Source organism: Leptodactylus fuscus, chromosome 1 (assembly GCF_031893055.1).
Source record: "Leptodactylus fuscus isolate aLepFus1 chromosome 1, aLepFus1.hap2, whole genome shotgun sequence".
NCBI lineage: Eukaryota > Metazoa > Chordata > Amphibia > Anura > Leptodactylidae > Leptodactylus > Leptodactylus fuscus.
The window spans coordinates 93,211,123-93,232,828 of NC_134265.1; the positions used below are offsets into that span (position 1 = coordinate 93,211,123).

A 21,706-nucleotide genomic window follows, 5' to 3' on the forward strand; every position below is an offset into this window, starting at 1 on the left:
CCGTCTATGGGACTTGCAATCAAATGATTGCAGGTTCAAGCCCCCTAGGCGGGGGATATTAAAATAGTAAAAAAAAAAAAACACAAAAAAAATATAATAAAAAAATAAAATAAATAAAAGTTCACCTCCTTTCCCTAGAATACATATAAAAGTATAACATTACTGTGAAACATACACATTAGGTATCCCTGTGTCTGAAAATGCCCGGTCTACTAATATTTTTATGTACAGTGAACGTCAAAATCAAAAGTGCTAAACCGCCAGGTTTTTCTCTCTGTTTTGCCTCTGAATTAAATAAAAGGTGATCTAAGCAATAAACATTTCCCAAAATGGTATATCTAAAAAGTACACCTGGCCCCACAAAAAAAACGCCCTATACATCCCCGTACAGCTGCAGGGTCACCTGTCAATGTGGCCTTGCAGCTGTTCCAAAACTACAACTCCCATATATTAAATATTTTACCATTTTTTGCCTGAAATTTTTTTTTCCCTATTTTTCTCCTCTAAAACCTGGGTGCGTCTTATAGTCCGAAAAATACGGTAGTTACAGTACAGATGACATCTGTGACTATACTAGTTCATATTTTTTGTCTCTACCATCTGGACTGCCATGAGCACGGTTTTTCCAGCTGTGTTTTATCTCTGTAAAGCTTGCAAGAGACATCTTTGGCTCCTCATTTTTCCAGGCACCCGACCCACATTGTTCTCGCCTACATAAAATCGCCATCCTGCTGCTATTTTCAATTATAAAATAAGAAATCTAAAAATCCTCTGGAAATTACTAATACCCTTGTGTGCCCTTTTAATTTAATAACGTTACTATGTGCCCCTCAAAGAATATTTCCCCTACTTAATAATGCCCTGTATTCCCCCTTAAATCAATAATGCCCCAGAGTACAACCTAAAATTAATACTGCCAGTTCCCCTATTAATAAATGTATAAATTATGCCACGATGCCCACTGTCATAAATATTGCACCCTAATGCCCTCCTTCTATTAATAATGACTAGAGATGAGCGAGTACTGTTCGGATCAGCCGATCCGAACAGCACGCTCGCATAGAAATGAATGGACGTAGCCGGCACGCAGGGAGTTAAGCAGCCGGCCGCCATCAAAGCGGAAGTACCAGGTGCATCCATTCATTTCTATGGAGTGTGCTGTTCGGATCGGCTGATCCAAACAGTACTCGCTCATCTCTAATAATGACTATTAATAATCCCTTTGTATTAAAGGGGTTGTCCTGGAATTAGACAAATTACAGAGAAGGTGGGGAGGTTAAACATAAAAAAAAATCTGAAAAAAGCCCCAAAGAACATACCTGTCACTGTGCCGTCCATTTGTGTGCGCGCTGCGCCATCTCCACCAGAAGTCCTATGCCACACGTGACTACTGAGGCCAATCAGTGGCCACAATGGAGGCAGGTAGGACCCCAGTTGACATCACCAGATCCTTTCCAACCACCACTGAGGCCAATAATGTGCAGTGCATAATTTATGGTGGGGAAGGCACAGCACGCGCCCAAACGGACATCTGCAGGACACATCAGATCACCCTGGTACAGGTGAGCATGCACTTTGTTCATTTCCCGGACAACCACTCAATGCTCTTTTGGATGGAGAAAAAATTCAGACTTGCAGGACTTTTTCTCTGTCCAAAACATAAGGATACCAGACAGACAGCAACAAAATCCATTTATTTATTTTAACATTGAGGTCTATGGAAGGTGGACACAAACGGATAGTCATCTGTTTGTGTCCATTTTGGAATCTCTTTTTCCTTCTGCCCATCCTCATAATGAAGAAGGAAAAAAAGAACAAAAAACAAATTTGTTCAAAAATGGACACAAACGGGTAGTTTTTTTTGACAGACACCTATAGACTAATCTGTCTATAAATACAGATTTGGGCATCTGCTCTGTAACTGTTTGGAATCAGTTTTTAGACCGTTCCGTTTCTTTTTAAACAGTTTGGCAGTGGACGGATACCGGGCCAAGTGTGAACCTAGCACAAGAGCCCCCTACTAGTAGAGCTGGAAGTGAGAGGCTCCTTCCTCTATAATGTATTTCAACTGCAACATTGTCATGCACAGTTACATAGTAGATGAGGTTGGATAAAGACATCAGTCTGTCAAGTCCAACCTATAACCCTACAATCCCTACAGTGTTGATCCAGGGAAAAGCAAAAAACCCCATGAGGCTCGTGCCAATTGCCCTATTTCAGGGGAAAAAATTCCTTCCCGACTTCAAATCTGGCATTCAGTATAAAAACCCTGGATCAATGTGTCCTTAAAATCTAGAGTATTGATGTGTAACTTGTGCTGTGGTGGTCCAGAGGTGGGCCCCCCCGAGTCAGGGGGCCTGGTTCTGTGTGTGTTTAGGGCCATAGAACATAATGGTTCATGAAGCGCAGATGGACTTCCTAGTGAAGCAAACACAGGCTTCCTCTTTCATTAAAACAAATCAACATAATCTGTATTGGGTCACTTCTCTGTAGAACAGACAACCTGCCACCCATCCTCCAGCCACCAGGGGGCGCAGAAGAACATGAAGAACATTCCTTGTGTGGTTGCGGCGCACAATGTTCCTGGCCGTACTACTGCACGTCGCTGCTGGTTGGCGGAAGTAACAAGATGACTGAAGTTGGTTGGCAAAATTAAGGCGACAATTTGTGAGTCAGTCTTGAGGAAAAGGGCGGGTGACGCCCTCTCTGGCAAAGGCCTGCGGGTTCGCAGTATCTTCCTCTCTAGGAGTCTGTCAGGTTCCCCAGTGCGTACCATGAGGCGGATGGGCGATCTCTACTAGGCTGAGGGCAAATGTTACCGGAGCGCAGTCCAGTACCACAGAGATCCCGCCCGCGGCCCCAGCAGCAGCAGCAGGAGGTGAAGGAGGAGGAGTTGTCCTACCCTGAGTGGATTAGCCGGAGCTACGTGGAGCTCATGAGTCTGAACGAGCACTCGATGCAGGCGCTGTCCTGGAGGAAGCTCTACCTGAGCCGGGCCAAGCTCAAAGCCTCCAGCCGCACCTCGGCGCTACTCTCCGGATTCGCCATGGTAAGAAGATCCGCGGTGTCTGCTCAAGGTTACTGCTGGTCACTACATGGACGGCCCCGGCTGTCATGTGCATTCCCCACAAGTTCTGTGTATAGGAGAAGTGGTGGCCTGCTCTCACATGTACAGCTGCTTGAGTAGGGACTAGAGGAGTTTCACTTGTGCTCCAGCTGCCCCTCATGCTGTAGCAGTAAAGGTTATCTAGCACATTACCACTGCCAGCACTCACCATGGTCCTTAGCTTTTCAGTTTGCCGCTGACATTAGCATTACATGTCTCTAATTATCTCTAGTGTCACTTGACAACTGTTCACACTTGATATTTAGAGTAGCGGAAATGTCAGATCCCATTCATTTCACTGTGCTGGGAAGTGTTGAAGTTTTGTTTCGCTCTGCTGTGTCTGAATAGTGTTCCTATAGTCTGTACAATGATAGCTATGGCTCAGATCACATTGATGGCATTTTTAACATTGCAGCTTCTGAGGAATTGAGTTGCCCAGTGCTATTTAATGAGGGCACATCTACCCCCCCCCCCCCCCCCCAGCCTGACAGGTTTGTGACATGTTAAAGGGTCGTCTCCTCTGATAATGTGGCTGATCTCTAGGATGTCACCTTAAAGGGATTATCTTCTTTTTCAAGATTGACATCCTATCGAGAGAGCATCAGTATTCGTCTCCATTCAGATTGTGATTTTGTAATTTGTTGCTTTTTTTTTAATGATTTAAAAAAATTCACAGTGGGAAACCAGAGTTGGGTTATAGCAAGCTGACACTAAGATCACACCGGCGTTATAGTTTCCAGGACCCAAAAAACTGACGGCCAGTCCACTTAAAAAGTGGTTACCTGCAGACCCCATAGACTATATTGGGGTCTGCCCAAAAAATACATTGCTAAAAACTATGCTTGCAGAACTTTTCACTCCACATAAGCGGATTCAGGGACAAAAACCCGAAAAGGAATTCAGGTGTGAACCTAGCCTTAATCCATCTATCTGTGGGCTGGGTTCTGGTAACAGACTGCCTTGAGCACACAAGGGTAAGTTACAGTTGGCAACCTTCAACAGCCGTAATCTTGGTGTTTTTATGGGTACAGATCCTACACACAGGCAGTTCTGTATTTGATGGACTCGCAGTCTTGTAGCAATCTATCTGATATTGGGAGAGTAGTCCTGTGTAGAGATGAGCGAACACTGTTCAGATCAGCCGTTCCGAAGAGCATGCTCCCATAGAAATGAATGGAAGCACCTGGCACGGCGACCGGCCGCCGGCAAAGTGTACGTGCCAGGTGCTTCCATTCATTTCTATGGGAGCGTGCTGTTCGCAACGGCTGATCCGAACAGTGTTCGCTCATCTCTAGTCCTGTGGTGAGGCAGTGACTCTCAGTATCTTACATGCCGATATACAGGTTATTATCAGGTCAGAACAGGAAACCTAAAAAACAGGTTACATATAAACTTAGCTTTAGGTCACGGACTAGAAACGTGTAATTTTAGATTTCTGGTGAAAACTAAAATCATTACAAATTCAGCTACAGACGCCTTGAAGATTAACCCTCCACCACCTGCAAAAGTCCCATTGTTACTTTTACATGAGAATATTTTGATCGGTATTTATAAGCCATAATTGGGGGGGGGGGGGGCTTCTCACTAGCTCCATGGTTTTGGCTCACAAAAAGAGTGATGCTGTGAAAGTGACCTTATTCTTCTAAGCACCCTGAAGCCTTGGTTGTGGCTCTAGTCACCTCCCCATCATAATCTCTAGTATAATGGTGATTCCTGATGGCCAGGGTTGCTCAAACCACCAGCTCTGACTTATATTATTACGCATCCCAACTCCAACGCCTTCATAAATGGCTGACATCCATGGCGAGACAGAAATAGTAAAACTCCTCTAAATCATTAAATAACTATGGATGTAAATCCTCAGATGCAGTTTGTTGCAGAATTATACAATGCCATTTATTATAGAATAGAATTAAAAGTTAATTTTGGAATTGCTAATTTTTCCCAAACTTGGCCTCATCCCCGACTCCACAGCCCTGCTGAAAGCCCTCACTGACTTTTAATGGCGTTTGTTGGGGTCTGTCAAAGTGTCCGTCACTTTGATGAAAAAATGACGTTGTATTTCTCCTTGGTAAGATAAGATTCTGCGATGGGGTCAGGAGCCGCAATGCAGATATGAATATAGCCTGACTGTTAAAATTAAAGTATCTATTTTCAGCTGCCGTGGTGCTTGTCTGTCACCCAGGATATATAGAAAGGCAGAGGACCTGCTCTTCCTGGTAGGCTGTAAGGTGCCATTTACATTTAGATGCTACCATTTTTATTTTAAGGCTAACTTTCATAGCCATATTAAAGGGGTTTGCAGTTGCTGACCCTCAGTATCAGCAGGGTTACTAATATATAAAGTGACCACAGTGGTCTGAAGAATGCTTTTCACACAAAACCAAGCCCCTCACCGTCCATGTCACAGTGGCTGTGTGGTATCACAGCTTAGGATAGGTCATCAGAAACCCCTTTAAATGGTCACAAACTTTTAAGACACCTTATTCTCAATTCATAGTATACCCCATCACTTTCACTAAAATTATTTCATGTATTTGGTGTCATATGAAAGAGGAGATTCTTTTCTTTCAATTGACTCTAAGGATGCAGTGTTTTCTATATTATTTCTAGAGATAACACTGGTTGGAAACACAATCAATATTAGGATATTCATATCATATACTGTATATTATACAGCTGCATATACATATCCTAATCCTGACTGTTTTCAATCAAGTTTGTATATTATATAATGTATGAGATATAACTGTATGAAGTGACCTCCCCTCATGTTCTCTACTACACAGCCCCCTACTCCATACACAGTAACATTCAGTGAGAGGCAAGAACAGCTCTCAATACAGAAGTAAGGGAGAGAATAAAGGGATGCGGGATTTCACAGAAAGGAGATAAAATTTGTTAATAAAGTAGATTACAAAATGTATTAACGGCACAAATACTGCCAGAAAATCAGACGTTGTCCTAAAGTTTAGTTACACTTGAAGTAATATACTACAGAAATGTATGAAATAAGCAGCTCCATTCACAGCTATTTTCTCTGTAAATGCACTTACTGGATTATTATAGAGCAGGTCCTATGCTACTCCATGTTATTGGAACAGAATGAATCTGACAGCCCCATAGACCTGAATGCACTCGTAGAATTCCACTGCAAACTCGGCCCCAATTCTGATGCACCTTTGTTGTGTCCATGGGGTCTTAACAGCATATGGACTCACAGTGGTCCAAGCCGCGAGCGTCATAACCATTTTAATATGGCCTTGGCTGCACATCTTTATATATTCTTAGTTAAAAAGTAATGTCACAACAATGCAAGGACGTCTTAGAGATAATGTAATAATAAGTAATATATGAAATATAAATGACAATGACATTTCAGTCTCATCGTGCAGTCCCATTACAAATGAATGATGCCTTTTTCAATTTTTCCTCTTTTCTGGGATGTACAGTGATACCACCGAACCCCACTGGTATAAACCCCACTATATGCAGGACTCTTGCACATTTGCTGGGTGCCTAGACCCAGTTTTTGCAGTTAAGCCTCTGCATAGTTTGGGATTATGAAATCCTAGTATTAATAGATTAGGACATTGCCACTGTTCTGCTTAGCTACGGCTTTCATCACAAGATTTAGCCATCAAGATTTAATAATACGGGGGCGGGTATAATAATGAAATGTTCTCTACAGCTGCTTGTTTTAAAAACACAGTCAATTTAACCCCTTAATGGTTGCACAGCAGCGGTATCCCACAGCGGTGTAAAACCAAGACGCTATAGAATAGTGACTGCATACAGAATGAAGGAGCCCTATATAAATTCAATATCATGAGGTTGTATCAACTTTGGGCAGGGAGTATCAGCACCTCAAAACCCCATTGCGAGGATTCATTGTTTTTGGGATGCAAAGCCTTTGTTACACCATCTCCATGATCCCACAATAAACAATTACAAAAAATAAAAAAGGCAGCGTCCAAAAAATTCCAAAGGAATATCTTTAGTCACCAATAGTGAGCAATAGCAGCATTTCAGCTTCTCATTGGAGCTACAAGTCTAATGATGATGGTTCCACACAGCAGCGGAAGCACTATTATACTCTACGTGTAAATAAAGATAATACTTTGGAATTTTTAAGATGCTGCCTTTTTATTTTTTTGGAATTTTTTTTGGTGTTCATTTGTCCTTAATAGACATATGGACAGGAGTTGCTGTCCTGAAACTTTTGGTATAGTTGTTGTATGGGACTATGTTGTATACATTATTCAGATTCTAGAGAAGAAGAATATTACAATTCACAGCAATGTTCTTACCACATTACATATGCATGTATGTTTTGTGATATATATGTTTTCATACATAGAATTTTCATTGGTGACCATTCCTAAAAATGCAGGCAACGTGTGTCTCTCTATGAGCACCGCCATCAATAAGTTGAATTTGCCTGGGAGGCCTGAGCTAGGCAGGCGTTTCCAATGTATAGGCCTGTACAGAGGAAACCTAGTATTGCATGAGTTCAACTTCAGTTCTGTAGAAAGTAACTGCTCTCATTGTGGCTTCCTGTTCTGGCTCATATTCCCCCATCTACAAATCTGTCTTCCCCCCTCAATAAACTCTTTCTTGAACATGGAAGTCATGTTCCTGTATCAGTCTAAACACTAAATGATTGCCTCCAATCTGTGCCAGTCATGGGTTGCCTGTTCACTATAGAATACGATATAGACTTCTCACCCTCATCCTCCGAGCTCTCCATAGCACTGCACGTACCTGCATTTCCTCCCTCATCTCTATCATCCTAACCGTGCTTTCTGTTCTGCCAATGATCTAAGACTAACATCCTCTATAATTTCAACCTCCCGCTCCCATATCCCACATTTCTCCTGAACTGCACTAGTTCTCTAGATTTTTCTTTTTTGGATAATCAGATTAAAACCCAATTTCCACAGCTTTGAGTGTATACGAAAGCACATCTCTTGAGGCAGGTGTATTGTATTTCCTAATAGAACACTTCAGCCCTTGCACTGCCCAGCAAACCCCTTTCTGTTCACCCTCCAAGGGGGGGGGGGAGCATCAAGCATTTTGTTTGTTTGTCCATGAACCCATGATTTGTAAAGTGTTGTGAAATATGTTAGAACAGAGGTAGGTAACATTTGGCACCCCAGCTGTTGTATAACTACAACTCCCAGCATGCATAGTTGCTCTGCTGTTCTTGGAACATCCGTGGAAGTGAATGCAGCGTGTTGGGAGTTGTAGTTGCGCAACAGCTGGAGTGTTGACCCCGGTGTTAGAGCTATATAAACTTTGATCATTAATAACAATTAGAATATTATGGACAGGACATGTTTTGAGAGAAATACTGTATAATCTCTATATTAAAAATTGTCTATTTGTTAATATTGAAATGTAAGTAGTATTAGATTACTTTATTGCAGTGCGGTAAGAGGAAATGCTATAACAGTTTCCATTGTCTCAGTAGAGCAGTTGGTACCATCAGCATGTTCTCAGATTCTAGTGAAGTACATAAATAATTCCTCATAATAACTTTACTAAACACGTGAGTTTGATATAAAACGTTCAGAATAGTCAGAACGATCCAACATCCAAATCCAAAGGATTCCTACAAATGCTGTGTAGAGAAATGGTTAAAGGGATTCTACCATTAAAAACTTTTGTTTCTAAGAAAGGCTATTCATCGCCTAACTTTAGATGTCGTCTTCGCCCCGCCATTCAGTTAAAAATCCGTTTTAGTTGGTATGCAAATGAGTTCTCTCGCAGTGCCTCAGCGCTCATAAACATCTCCAGCGCCGCCTCCATCTTTGTCAGCAACAGCCTCTTCATCTTCTTCCGGCGCTGGGGGGGGGGGGGTCGCACTTGTACGCCTGCGCAGTTGGCTCTGCCATCGGGCCGCAGGCATTGCCGAGTGCACATGTCGGCAGCCATTTTTTTGTGGCTGCTTACGTGAGCATGCGTAGTACTCTCCTGTACTTCTATGGAGTACAGAGCGTACTGCTCGCGTAAGCGGCCACGAAAAAATGGCCGCCGCAATGTGCACTCAGCTCTGCCTGCGGCCCAATGGTGTGACCCCAGCACCGAAAGAAGATGAATAGGCCGTTGCTGACGAAGATGGAGGCAGCACTAGAGAGATTTCTCTCACAGCATTCGAGACGCCCCCAGTGCTGTCTTGAGTGCTGAGGCCCACCCCCAGTGCTGCGAGAGAACTCATTTGCATACCGACAAACCTGGATTTTTAACCGAACGGCGGGGCAAAGACGACATCTAAAGGTAGGAGAATAGCCTTTCTTAAGGCTATTCCGACGTGTCAACTAGAAAAAAAAAGTTTTTAATGGTAGAATCCCTTTAAGTCACAAATCTGATAAGTGTAAATATACCTTTATAAGCACATAGCTCTATATACAAAATATAGTATAATGTAGGACACTGTTTAGATTGCTGTTTTTTCTATCTGTTCTGAACCATCATAGGATCAGATCAATGGACTGAAAACTATAAGCATGAAGGATTCAGGCATAGCATCTTCCATTTGCAGTCCTCATTCACTCTGATGTTAATACAAAGTTTAAAGCGTACTTCTGTCTTATCTTCAGTTAAAAAAAAGACAGAAGTGCGTCTCTGCTATAGTAGGCCTCATCACTGATGGTGACGATAGGGAATACAGGGACTTAAACTGGGATTTTGTTGAATGGTGCCAGCAGAACCACCTCAGGATTAATGCTGGGAAGACCAAGGAGATGGTGGTGGACTTTAGTAAAGGGAGAGGTGCTCTGACCCTGGTGGAGATCCAAGGGACACGCATTGAGATAGTCAGGACCTATAAGTATCTGGGTGTGCTCTTCAATAATAAACTAGACTGGGCTGATCACCTGGAGGCGCTGCACAGAAAGGGCCACAGCAGACTCTACCTGCTCAGGAGGCTGAGGGTCTTCGGAGTCCAGGGGCCACTTCTTAGGGCCTTTTTCAACTCTGTGGTTTCTTCAGCCATCTTTTTCAGTGTGGCCTGCTGGGGGAGCAGTATATCAACCAGGGACAGAAATAGACTTGACAGGCTGATCAGAAGGGCCAACTCTGTCCTGGGGAGCCCCCTGGACCCAGTACAGGTGGTGGGTGACAGAAGGATACTGTCTGTGGTGACCTCCATGCGGGAGAACAAATCCCACCCCATGTATGAGACCTGGATGGCACTTGGCAGCACTGTAAGTGACCGTCTGCTTCACCCCAAGTGCGAGAAGGAGTGCTATCGCAAGTCCTTCCTTCCAACCGCGACCAGGCTGTATAATCTACATCAGACCAAGCGAAGATCACTCCGCACAGAGAACTAATGATTATGGTTATGAAGTCTTCCTTTGTTCTCTTCTGTTCCTTAGCTGCTATGGACTCCTAGTATATCTTCTCTTCTCAGCTTATGTGTTCCTACGTCTGTAATATATTACTGTGTATTATCCCTGTACCTGTATTACTATGCTGCTGTAACATGCTGAAATTTCTCCACTGTGGAACTATTAAAGGATTATCTTATCTCATTTTTAGCATGATAGTGAATGATGACAGATGCCACCCATTTGGCAGTATCTTGTTCCAATTCTTTTTAAAAAAAAAATGTATGCAGGTGTTTGGGACTGCATCCTATTCCTGTACAATAGTGTATAATTCAGAAGGAAATGGTAGCCATGTGGCATTACTGCATCTTGGATCCCATTGATGTAAAATGAAATGTAATATAGAAAGTTAATGATGTGTTATATGGCACGGATAGCAGCCTGCTGCACTATGGACTTGGGTTCAGATTTCTGTATAGGGTTTCTGCGCACCCCCAGCCGTCCGCCCTGACCCTCATATCCACACCATTTCCTCAGACCTGTGTTTCAGAGCCAAATTGCATCCTGTCCTTCTCTGTTTGTATTCGGTTTCTATGAAGTTAGTGACAGACAATTGTCCGAGCTTAGGGGAGTTGTTTTAGACATTGCATTGGTGCCTAACATGGAACTAATATCTCCCTTGTCAGAGAGAGGAATTTCTTAATTAAAAAGAAAATCCAGGAGCAATTTGTTTTGGCTGCTTATAAACATACCATCACTTTATTGCTCATTTTCCTGCAATATATCCCTGAGTAGCGGAGCACTGAATGTGAGTGGTGTATACACAGTCAGGTAGTCCTGACATAGCAGTTATAAGGGAAGGTAGATGGGAAGGCTGGGTAAGTGATTTATCCAGCCTTATGAATAAGTGCCAGAAACATAAAGAAGGGGATTGTTAGAAAACAAAGCTAATTCATTTTCATCCCATGATAAGTCTGACATCTCCATGGTTATGTTCCTCTGAGTTGCTGTTTAATTCCTTCCTAATCCCTTGGATATGACTAGAAATCTCTACAATAACTGGAATAAGCTGTGCTCTGGTCATGGCTTCTCTGTGTGAGTTCCAGGTAGAGGAGCGGAAACAACTAAGGCCTGGTTCACATCTGTGCTCAGGTTTCCATTGAGGGGATCCTCTTGGGGAAAGGGGACCCCTGAACTGAAACCTAATCCGCATAAAAAAGAGATTATCTTTTATAGACTGCTGGGCCGATTGATACTGTACTAAACTGATGGCTTTATGTCACTTTAGTACAGTAGTGATCAGGGTGTTCAAAAGCTCACTGACTATGATGCAGGGAATTCTATGCACATGGCGTAGTTCCGTCAGGAACACACCAGCCTCATGGATTGTTTTTCCTGTATGGCCATGGGCATTCCCACTAAATGTAATCTGATCACTCATTTTGCAGAGGGGGGTGGTGAGATTTACCAAAAGCTAACCCCTGTAATAATGCTAGATAAATTCTCCAGGTGATGCACAATATTCTTTTAACAGTGTACACATAAAACAACATTCTTCCTTTTTCTAAACCTAAGAAATAGCAATATTAGGCTATCTGCCAATAATAAAATAGTATATCTGGGCAGTTTGTGTCAAAAAGGTTTAATGCAGAAAATGTAAATAAGACAATACAGGCATAATTGTCAATAAACCCCACGCAGGGGGCGAAAAGCAGTATAAAATCAAAGAAAAAAGATTTTTTAAAAATCGCCGTATAAATATGATGTACTCTCCTCTGCCCACGACTTTGTCTGCATGTTATTGGCATCGATGATCCACCTATATTCAGCAAATTGCTGCCGTCGATGGTTTGCCTGCACAAGCATTTTCGCAGCTCTCAAGCTGTCCTGCTGCTGAACTTGTTCCTCACGCCGTGCCTGAGATTGTTCCGGCATCTAAGTAGTTCACTGGAACGCCATATAATGAGCGTGTTGTTGGCGTTGATGATCGCCTGCTCTGGCATTTCGGCAGCTGTCAAGCTGGCCTGCCGCTAAACTTGTTCCTCACACCGTGCCCGTGATTGTTCCGCCATCTCAGCAGCTCGCTGGGACACCATATAATGAGCATGTTGTTGGCGCCGATGATCCCCGTCAGCTCCGCTTGAGGAGAACTCTGTTGACTTCTGGCTACATTTATAGCTGTCGTTGTTTTAGAATTTTGCAACAAATTAGATTTTCTTTTTTCCCGGCATGTTTAAAAGTAGCAAACTGCCAATTTGGATTAAGGGTGCATTCACACGGAGTAACGTGCCACATGACCTGGCACGTATACGGCGTGTGAGACTTCATGCGCCGTAAAAGCTCCGATTCATTTCAATGGGAGCCTGGCTCGTATACGCGGGGTTATTTTGCGGCCATGATTTTGCGTCACACGGCACATTACACCGTGTGAATGCACCCTAAAGGTGTTTTCCCATCCAGTGTGTCAGCATGTTGCCTGGAGCAGATCAGATAATATGCAAATGCTGTACAGAATGGATTGAGATTTAGCTGAGTGTTTACATAGAGAGATAACAGACCTGGCTTTATCAGAAGCTGAGATCAGCTACAGCCAAGAGCAGTGTAATATAGTATGTGAGCATAAATTCATAACCGTTGTGAAACCATGTCATTTACTGGGATAAAAAGTAACCTATGTGTTAATCGAGGTTACAAACTATCTGTGCCAAATTTCATTCAAATCCGTTCATCTGTTTTTGTGTGATTGAGGAACAAACATCCAAACACACAAACTTTCACATGTATAATATTAGTAGGATAATGGAGTCTGTCTGGTTTTTGTTTTTACTTTTGGGTTTTTTTTGTTTTTTTTTCCTGCATCTTTCATGCAGAGAATGGAACGCAATCCCCGAATGTAGTACAAGTGCTGGTGTGAACCCAGCGTTTCTTTTCCATCATGTATATACAAAACAGTATCATTTAGCAAAGATCTATATACATGTTTGGGTGTCCACCAAATCTAAGAACAACCAGGCATAGTGTAGATAAAAGCTACACTATGCTTGGCTTAGCTCTTTTTATTCCATCTACTCACAAACATTTAAAAATAGTAGTGCCATGTTTGTATAAAACAATAGCCTATGAGAGGAGCCTTGTTACAAGTGCATCATTGCTACAGACTGTTCAATTTCCTGGTATTGAGCTATGAACAAATTCTGCACTTTTAGAGTTTAACAATTTCCAGCCATACGGAGATTTAACATACGATCTCACTGTAGCGATTACCTGGGAATGTTGTAGTGATAGATACATATTTGTATATACCCAACATTGATTTTCAATAATTTAAGCTGATATATATGTGTGTGTGTGTGTGTGTATATATATATATATATATATATATATATATATATATATATATATATATATGTATATGTAGTGTCTGCTTGGCCTCCTGCGCTACTGTTCTGTCCATCCTCCCCTGCTTACGAACAGTGGCTCCTCTGGTTTCCAGGTGCTGCTGCTTCTAATCCTCTTTGAATAACAGAAAAATATAATGCTTTCCTGATTAAGGCCTGTTCACACAGAGATAGGTATTTGGTCCACAGATTTTCCTACCATGTTTGGAGATGGAGCACTTTAAAGAAAAGACAAAAAAAAAAATTGACAAGAACCTCAGGAGCTGTTTCATCATATTCTGAGTCTACTGCAAAATACAGGCCATTTAGATTGACTTTTGCCTGTTTTTGGGATACTCTGGTGTGATTTATTTAATTTTTTTTACTCATTACAGTATTTTATTTATTTTTTAAGAAAGTGAAAAGCTGGATAAGGAAAGACACAGATTTTTTGTTTTGTTTTGGGTTTTTTGGGGGGAGGGATGGGGTTTGAGCTGTAGGAGGTATTTTTCTGCTTTCTTCAGATACTATTGGGAACTATCATGTGACCTCAGATTCAGCAAAGTCCTGTCCCCTAGTTTTCTGCTCTACCTCTTCTGCAAAATCCCTTTTTCGCCTCTCATGTAATCTGTTCCATTTAGCTCCCCCCCTCCCCATCCACCAGTCAGGTCATTGCGTACCCATTACCCTCCCAATCAGTAGCAGTTTGTGTAACTTCTAGGACCTGTGGTGACAATGTCCTCATAGTCTAAGATCCTGTAAGATCACTTTTAGTATTAGCTCTGCATACACAGGACATAGACATGAATACGGCTACTAGATATGGGTGGCAGCATCAGAAATAACAGATCTTGCATCTACTCCTGACTACCTTGCATAGCTAAAATACAAAAAATGCTGGAACGTCACTTTAATGTCAATATTTGAGGTCGTGAAAAAATAACATAAACTGCACTTTAGACTTGGCAGCAGAGAACATTGCACGTTAGACAGACATGCTGTATGTTGCTTAAGTATTTTAGCATTGTATGTCTGTATTGTTCCCTTCTATTGTATGGCCTCAATATACTATTCTGTGAGAAGTAACTTTTTTGCTTCTTTCTCTTTTTAGGTTGCAATGGTTGAAGTCCAGCTAGATGCAAACCATGCTTATCCAACTGGCCTCCTTATAGCTTTCAGTGCCTGTACTACTGTATTGGTTGCCGTCCACTTATTTGCACTCATGATCAGCACTTGTATCCTACCAAACATAGAAGCCGTGAGCAATGTCCACAATCTCAACTCTGTTAAGGAATCTCCCCATGAGAGGATGCACCGTCACATTGAGCTGGCATGGGCCTTCTCTACCGTCATTGGAACTCTTCTCTTCCTTGCCGAGGTCGTGCTACTCTGTTGGGTAAAATTTCTCCCAGTGAACAATCCCAAGTCAGCTGTCAATGATACCAACGGCATCAGTCCTGGGAAAGAAGCGGCCATAGCTTCGACATGTATAATGGTGCCATTTGGATTAATTTTTATAGTGTTTGCAGTTCACTTCTACAGATCGCTTGTTGGTCACAAAACAGATCGACAGTTCCAGGAGCTGAATGAACTTGCCGAACTGGCTCAACTTCAGGACCAATTAGACCACAGAGGGGACTCTGTCCAATCCCCCGGTCATTACCCATAAAAGTCTTGTTCTAAAGGGTTAATTGCTTGTGTCTTATGATGTTTTGGATACATAAGTGAGAAGTGGGCTGAGATGGAGCTCAGGAAGGGCTAATTCTTTAATACTAAGAATGCACTTTGAGGCAGAAATCAAATCTAGAGCTTATACGGTTCTTTCTGACCAACGTCCAGTGTGAACGAGGGAGAGGGGTAAATATCTATGCATTCTCAGTTTACCTAAGATCTAGCTCTCTCAGGGCAGAACATGGATTTTTGCAGGCTTTTTGCATAGTCTGCTATCCACAACCAGCTGCTTGGAAATCTCCATTCAAGCTGCGGACCAGTCCCAGATTAGACCTTATGAGCAGTTCAGAAGAATACACTTTTCACTCTTATATTAAACTGCAGCATGTTTGCCTGGATTTTTCCCATTTATATGATTGTTATGAGGAATTCAGCTGTCTTATGCCCTTCTCTGGGCGAGCAATGTGTGTTTGGCTGCTTTGCTTGTCAGTGTCACTGGAAGTCTTCAGCTGCATGCAGGGAAGTTGGCAGAAAGTTTTTGTAATGCATGCCACAATAACCGTGTGAGCCACTGGATTGCTTTGAGTATTTAACATAGAGTGTTTATGTATATATGCAGAGACTCTTATAGTTGATCCCAATCAACATTATTTTTTACAGCATTTTTCGCACATTTATAATCTTTTTCATAAGTTTACCATGTTGTCTGAAGTGCCTCTGATGCATCAGCAAAGATGCAGTATACGTGTCTGACCTGTTACATTTTGTCTACAAAGATGGACTCTGAACATTTAGCACCTGGCTGCAATAATACGAGGATCTTGTTGAAATAGTTATAGATGTAATGCCCTCTGGCCTGCAATGGCAAATATAGCCTCTTTTTTGTAACTAAGAAAAGTTTATAATCTTCAGGTTTCGTTATTGGAATACATTGATTAAAAAAAATGCAAAAAAAGAAATCCTATAATTATATAATATACTAAGCTCATTGCTTCCAGGTTTGTTTGCTGTTAAAGGGAAAGTATAGCACAAATATATGTCCATCTTCATGGAAGTCTACATGTGTGCGTCACTTCATTTTCACTCCTCTTATAAGATGCATGTCCGACCAGCGGTCAGGGTGCCACCTACATTGTTTGGGTGCAACCCACTTCTCATAAATGCTTACAAAGTATTGATCAAAGAAAACCTCCCACTGAAGTAAAATTTTATACAGTGCACAAGGGCTAAATATTTTGTAAATTTAACATAAAAGTTGCCTTATTATAAATAATTCAATTCCCGTTATGTATTGGTACAAATTTATCATTCATTTTTTTTATGCCAAAACGTGGTATTGATCATAAAAGGAGGGAATTAACACACATTATTATTTTGTTTTTGTAAATCCACTTCTGATTTTGGCTTCAAAAACTATTAAAAAAACCAAAGGGCGATGCACACAAGTGTCATCCAATGGACCACTCCCATAGTAAAAAACTAGATAATGACACTTATGGAGTTATGTTATTTAAGGCTACACAAGCAGGTACAAAATAATATATTCTGTCATCATTAAAAATTACTCATTTCTGATTATATCAATTTATTTTCAGTTTTGCCCAGACATATACCACATATAGTATACTCAACAGAGTAACAATGTGTTTTTTCATGCCTCTCCTCTTATCTGTGTTTGGGGATTCTGTCCTCCATTCCGCTTGAAAAATGTAAGCAGGACTTTTGTCTGCATTTTTCGGGCAGAAACGAGGTCAACCCCTATTATAGTCTATGGGTTCTGCAGGACGACGCTTTTTAAGTGTTTTGGGTTTGTTTTTCCAGTCCCCAAGCAGACCCAAAAAAAGGTTCACACCTGCATTGGGGGTTTCCTATTGTAAGCCACCCAAGTCAACTTCTGTGATAAAAGGAAAGGTCATCAATTAAAGATCAGTGGGGTGGGAGGGGAATCCAGCACCCCAACCTTGGCCAGTCAGCTGTTTGAAGAGGCTATAGTGTTGGAGTAAGCGCTGCAGCCTCTTCACTACTTGCCAAGCACAATACATTTGTACAATGGCTGTTCTTGGTGTCACAGCTCAGACCATTCACTTGAATGGGACAAGTGACTAGTGAATGTGGTGTCACATGGACTGTGAAGTGGAAGTGTCAAACATTATCTGTGAGAATCCCTGGTGTCAGACCCCACAGATCTTCATTTGATGACCTATCCTGACACTAGCTCATCAGTTACAAAGTCCTGGAAACCCCTTTTAATAAGTGCAATAAATCTGCCCTACAACTTCCACTTGTGTTTGTGTGGATCTAGTTAGTGCAGTTGTAGAATAGATCCAGAATATTCTTTTTTAGACTTTCAAAGACTGAAGCCACTAAACCTTACTAAACAGCCTTGTGTCACTTTCTTGCAGCACTTTTATGGTCAGAATTTTGCAAGCCAAAACCAGTAGCACCACACACATTCCCAACCCCCCCCCATGTTTTGACTTCTATTAGGCCCCATTCCCACGGAGTAACGCGCCGCTCATTTATACACGTAAACACGTGTCCGAGCAAGGCACTTCAAAACAGATCCCATTGACTTCAATGGGTGCCGGCTTACGTGCGCTACACATGAAATCAATGGGAGGCTTTCTAACCCATTTATTTCAATGTGTAGCGCGCGTAAGACCTGAAAGTGGCCCTAGTGGATACTAGTTCTGATTTGGGGTTTGTAGCTAATCTGATGTATTAACCCAAATCGTCACACTAAGAAGCTGCATGTTGGTATCTGCTGTAATCTTTGCTGTGGTTACTTATAAGGAGTCTGGTTTTAATTTTCCCCATTGAAATCGGTTTTGAAAAACACAAGCCTGAGATTTAGCAGGTTTACCTTTGTCCTTCCAGGGGCATTCTCATTCCCTCATTATTAAATACATACATTGCATATGTATATACAGCAACGTCTTGCATTACAGTAGTTATTGGTTCCAATGTCTATTGCAACCTGAGACTATAATTATGGGAAATCAGTAACTGGTTCTGAAGCCTCTAAAAACCCTATACAAGGGAGAAAAAAAATCATAATAAAATGGGTCAAAAACTAAAACTGGTAAAGCAAGTCCTTTTAGATAAGAGGTTAAGACTGGTCTTCTGGAAGCCAGAAATTACTTTCTATGTAAAAAATAGAAGCTTCTTCAGAGGCCTGCACTGTATGCCAAAAAGGAAGCCACACTTACCTGGTGTCCAAACAAGAAGCGTCTCCTAGCACAGGTAAAGCGCAGTACCTAAGATGTAGTACTGAAGCGCTACTAGATGGCCAGTCTGTGTATAACAATAATATAGCCATGTTCACTGGCTGTCCAGCCAACCATGCGTGCTTCAGATCTGGGCTATCTGTGACGTTGAATGTGGTTTTGAGGTTTATTGGCCCTGGAAAGACCCATTGTATGCTGGAAATATTGTATCCTGAGGCCACTGTACAGTGACTGCTTGCACACATAGTTTTTTCCCTTGGCAGAATACCTTCCCCCAAATGCTTTCTAAAGATGAAGGCCTGGTCAGTGCTTCATGTTTTTCACAATGGGATGTACTTTAAGGCTTCATTCACACATTGTTAGCAGTCTTTATAAATATAAGTAAAATGCCCAGTGTTCATGATTTGCAGTGTTTTACAATTGTCACAGGTTTTTTTCAAGTTTTTTTTTTTCTTTTACCGTATATTATTTTGTAATGTTTAAAACTTGCATTTTCTGGTCTTTGTTTCTTACAAAGAAGCCCATGGGAAAAGGCCCTACTGAGAACATGAAATTTGAGAAAAAAAATCCAGCCACAAACACTGAAGATCCCACCAAGCAAACTGCTTTGTATGTAGTGCATTTTATATTTTAATAAAAAGTTTGTCAAAGGTGCGTTTCAGCCCAAAAAAAAAAAAAAAAAAATACAAAGCAGTGTGTGAATCCAGCCTTAGGGATTGGGACGTTATTTTTCTGCCATAAAAATGCTGTAATAGAAATAAAAAACATAAAAGATAGATATTTTATTTATGCATATAAATAGAGTCCTGGCCTTTACAAAATGACTGAGATGTATTTTCACTATAGTTTTCCCTTTACATATATTTTTACGTTATAAATATGCACATACATACATCTTAAATGTGAATAGTGAGGTGCGATGGTTACTGTAAGGCTACCAGCAACAATATAAGCAGATCTGATATGTTCAACATGTTGTAATGTTTTTGTAATTGTGAAATGCTTAGAAAATGTAAAGAAAAGGGAACATAAATCTAAATGTCTACCCTCTGCTGCGCATATCGGTCTGTCACGTTGTCGTCTTGCACAGTGTATTGTTAATCATTCTGTATGGTACAGTATATGAAATGAGCACACAATGGCAGGGAGGTTGTGGAAAGCACTGTAAGAAATAACCTGCAAAATGTCATTTTACTAAGGAATATTTATACTTAAGAGCCTTGAAATAAAATGGAGGCTGGGTGAACTGTGGACGCGCTGTCTGTGTGGTTTTGTAAGACACAAATCTGAAAAGGTTTATCTAAAGGTACTGTCTACATGTCTATGGTGGCAAAAGAGTTAACTTTTTTTTTTTTTTTAACGTGCTCAAAATACATATTTCTTTCCATGAGGGTAGAAAGACTTCTCTATTAACAGAAATAGGTCAAATGTTCACCGCAGTTCAGAGGGCCTGACTGACATACATATTGCTGCGCTCCGTACACTATTAACCATTGGAAGCACAACCCTTTCATGTGTCTCACGGTACCATTCATCTACCTCTTGTACAGCAGACATAAAATACTAGAAAACTATCTAAAGAGTCCATTCACACGGAGTAACGTGCGGCGTGACCTGGCACGTATACAGCGTGTGAGATTTTGAGCGCCGTAAAAGCTCCCATTGATTTCAATGGGAGCCTGGATCGTATACGCCACGTTATTTTGCGGCCGCAAAATCACGGCCACAAAATAACACGGCGTATACAATCCAGGCTCCCATTGTAATCAATGGGATCTTTTACGGCGCTCAAAATCTCAAACGCCGTATACGTGCCAGGTCACGCGGCACGCTACTCCGTGTGAATAGACGCTAAGACATTGAGGCAGCACATTATTTGGTCACTCTTCCGTGTGAAAGTCGTAATTCTGATTTAGTGTATGTGGGTCTTTGCTTTACAAGGCGAGGTTCACCACAAACCATCTGAGGTTGAGGCCAAACGTTACGGAAAAGCTGTACTTTCTTGTGCAAAAGCCGAGTGTCTGCGAAATCCACGCCTGGCTTTGGCATAAAAAAAAAAATATATATATATATATATATATATATATATATATATATATATATATATATATATATGCTAAATCTACAACAAAAAAATGCAGCTTTTCTACAATATGTGGCCTCAGCCTATAAAGGGTTTGACCAGATCAGAAGTAATGGCCTGTGGTTAGAAATGACCATCAATATCAGGGCTGTGATTGTAAGACTCTGAATTCGTGTGAGTCTCTGAATGCCGCCATCTTAGTAGCTGTAGTGCAGGTACATAAGCTGTGTCCTGTTCTGCTCAATGGGACAAAGCTACAGTACCCTGTGTGCAAATAGACAGAGCAATGTTAGAGACTGTTCTGCGAGTCAGATCATAGGCCTACAATATAGTGATTCCCTCCCTAGAAAACCTGTTTAACCTTTCAAATAGTCTAGCTGCCTTTCTTTCCCTATTACTGATCATATTCTCTATACAAGGTGTACATATTCATATGACTTTTTCCTATGGAAATGCAGAACCTCAGCTGCCTCTTATGAAGTGCCAAGGCTTCTCTTTGAAGGCAGATCTGGAAGTAACTTTTGGCCTAAATATGATACTTTGCTTGAAGTAATGAAATTCCCTGCTAAACTATAATAGTATCAGCACCTTTACACAGTATGTTATTCCCAGAGAAGGACTAATAAAATATAACTTAATAACCATGCCCTCTGCCACAGCGCCAACATAAAATGTGAAACTGAAGATATTCATCTGTATATCTTACTGAGACATTTACCGTGTCTTGGATGCTCCTTCTGCCCTCTTTGGCCACTATCAGTCAGTTCAGTCGTGAGTCCAAAGACTGACCAAACCACCAACTGCAAGATTTTTATTTTGAAGATTTTTCATTGCTAGGTGGAATCTGTGTGTATAAACTTGTAGGTTGTTTTTTTTTTTTTTTTAGCTGTTTGGCACATTATTTTGATATG

General features: G+C 41.3%; 1 protein-coding gene across 1 annotated transcript; it reads left to right on the forward strand.

The window, feature by feature from the left end:
* The first annotated feature begins 2,623 nt into the window (after nt 1-2,623).
* Nucleotides 2,624-19,963, forward strand: LOC142203259 (calcium release-activated calcium channel protein 1-like). Its single transcript, XM_075273839.1, has 2 exons — nt 2,624-3,049; nt 14,926-19,963. Exons 1-2 carry the CDS (start codon nt 2,813-2,815, stop codon nt 15,481-15,483), a joined length of 795 nt encoding a protein of 264 aa, XP_075129940.1. The 5' UTR covers nt 2,624-2,812; the 3' UTR covers nt 15,484-19,963.
* The last annotated feature ends 1,743 nt before the right edge of the window (nt 19,964-21,706 follow it).

What these genes read in the sequence shown, in the direction of transcription:
- LOC142203259 (XM_075273839.1), top strand. Translation starts at nt 2,813, where the DNA reads ATGTTACCGGAGCGCAGTCCAGTACCACAGAGATCCCGCCCGCGGCCC. An exon ending in TACTCTCCGGATTCGCCATG is followed by an intron (nt 3,050 to 14,925) that starts GTAAGAAGATCC and finishes TTCTCTTTTTAG; the next exon opens with GTTGCAATGGTTGAAGTCCA.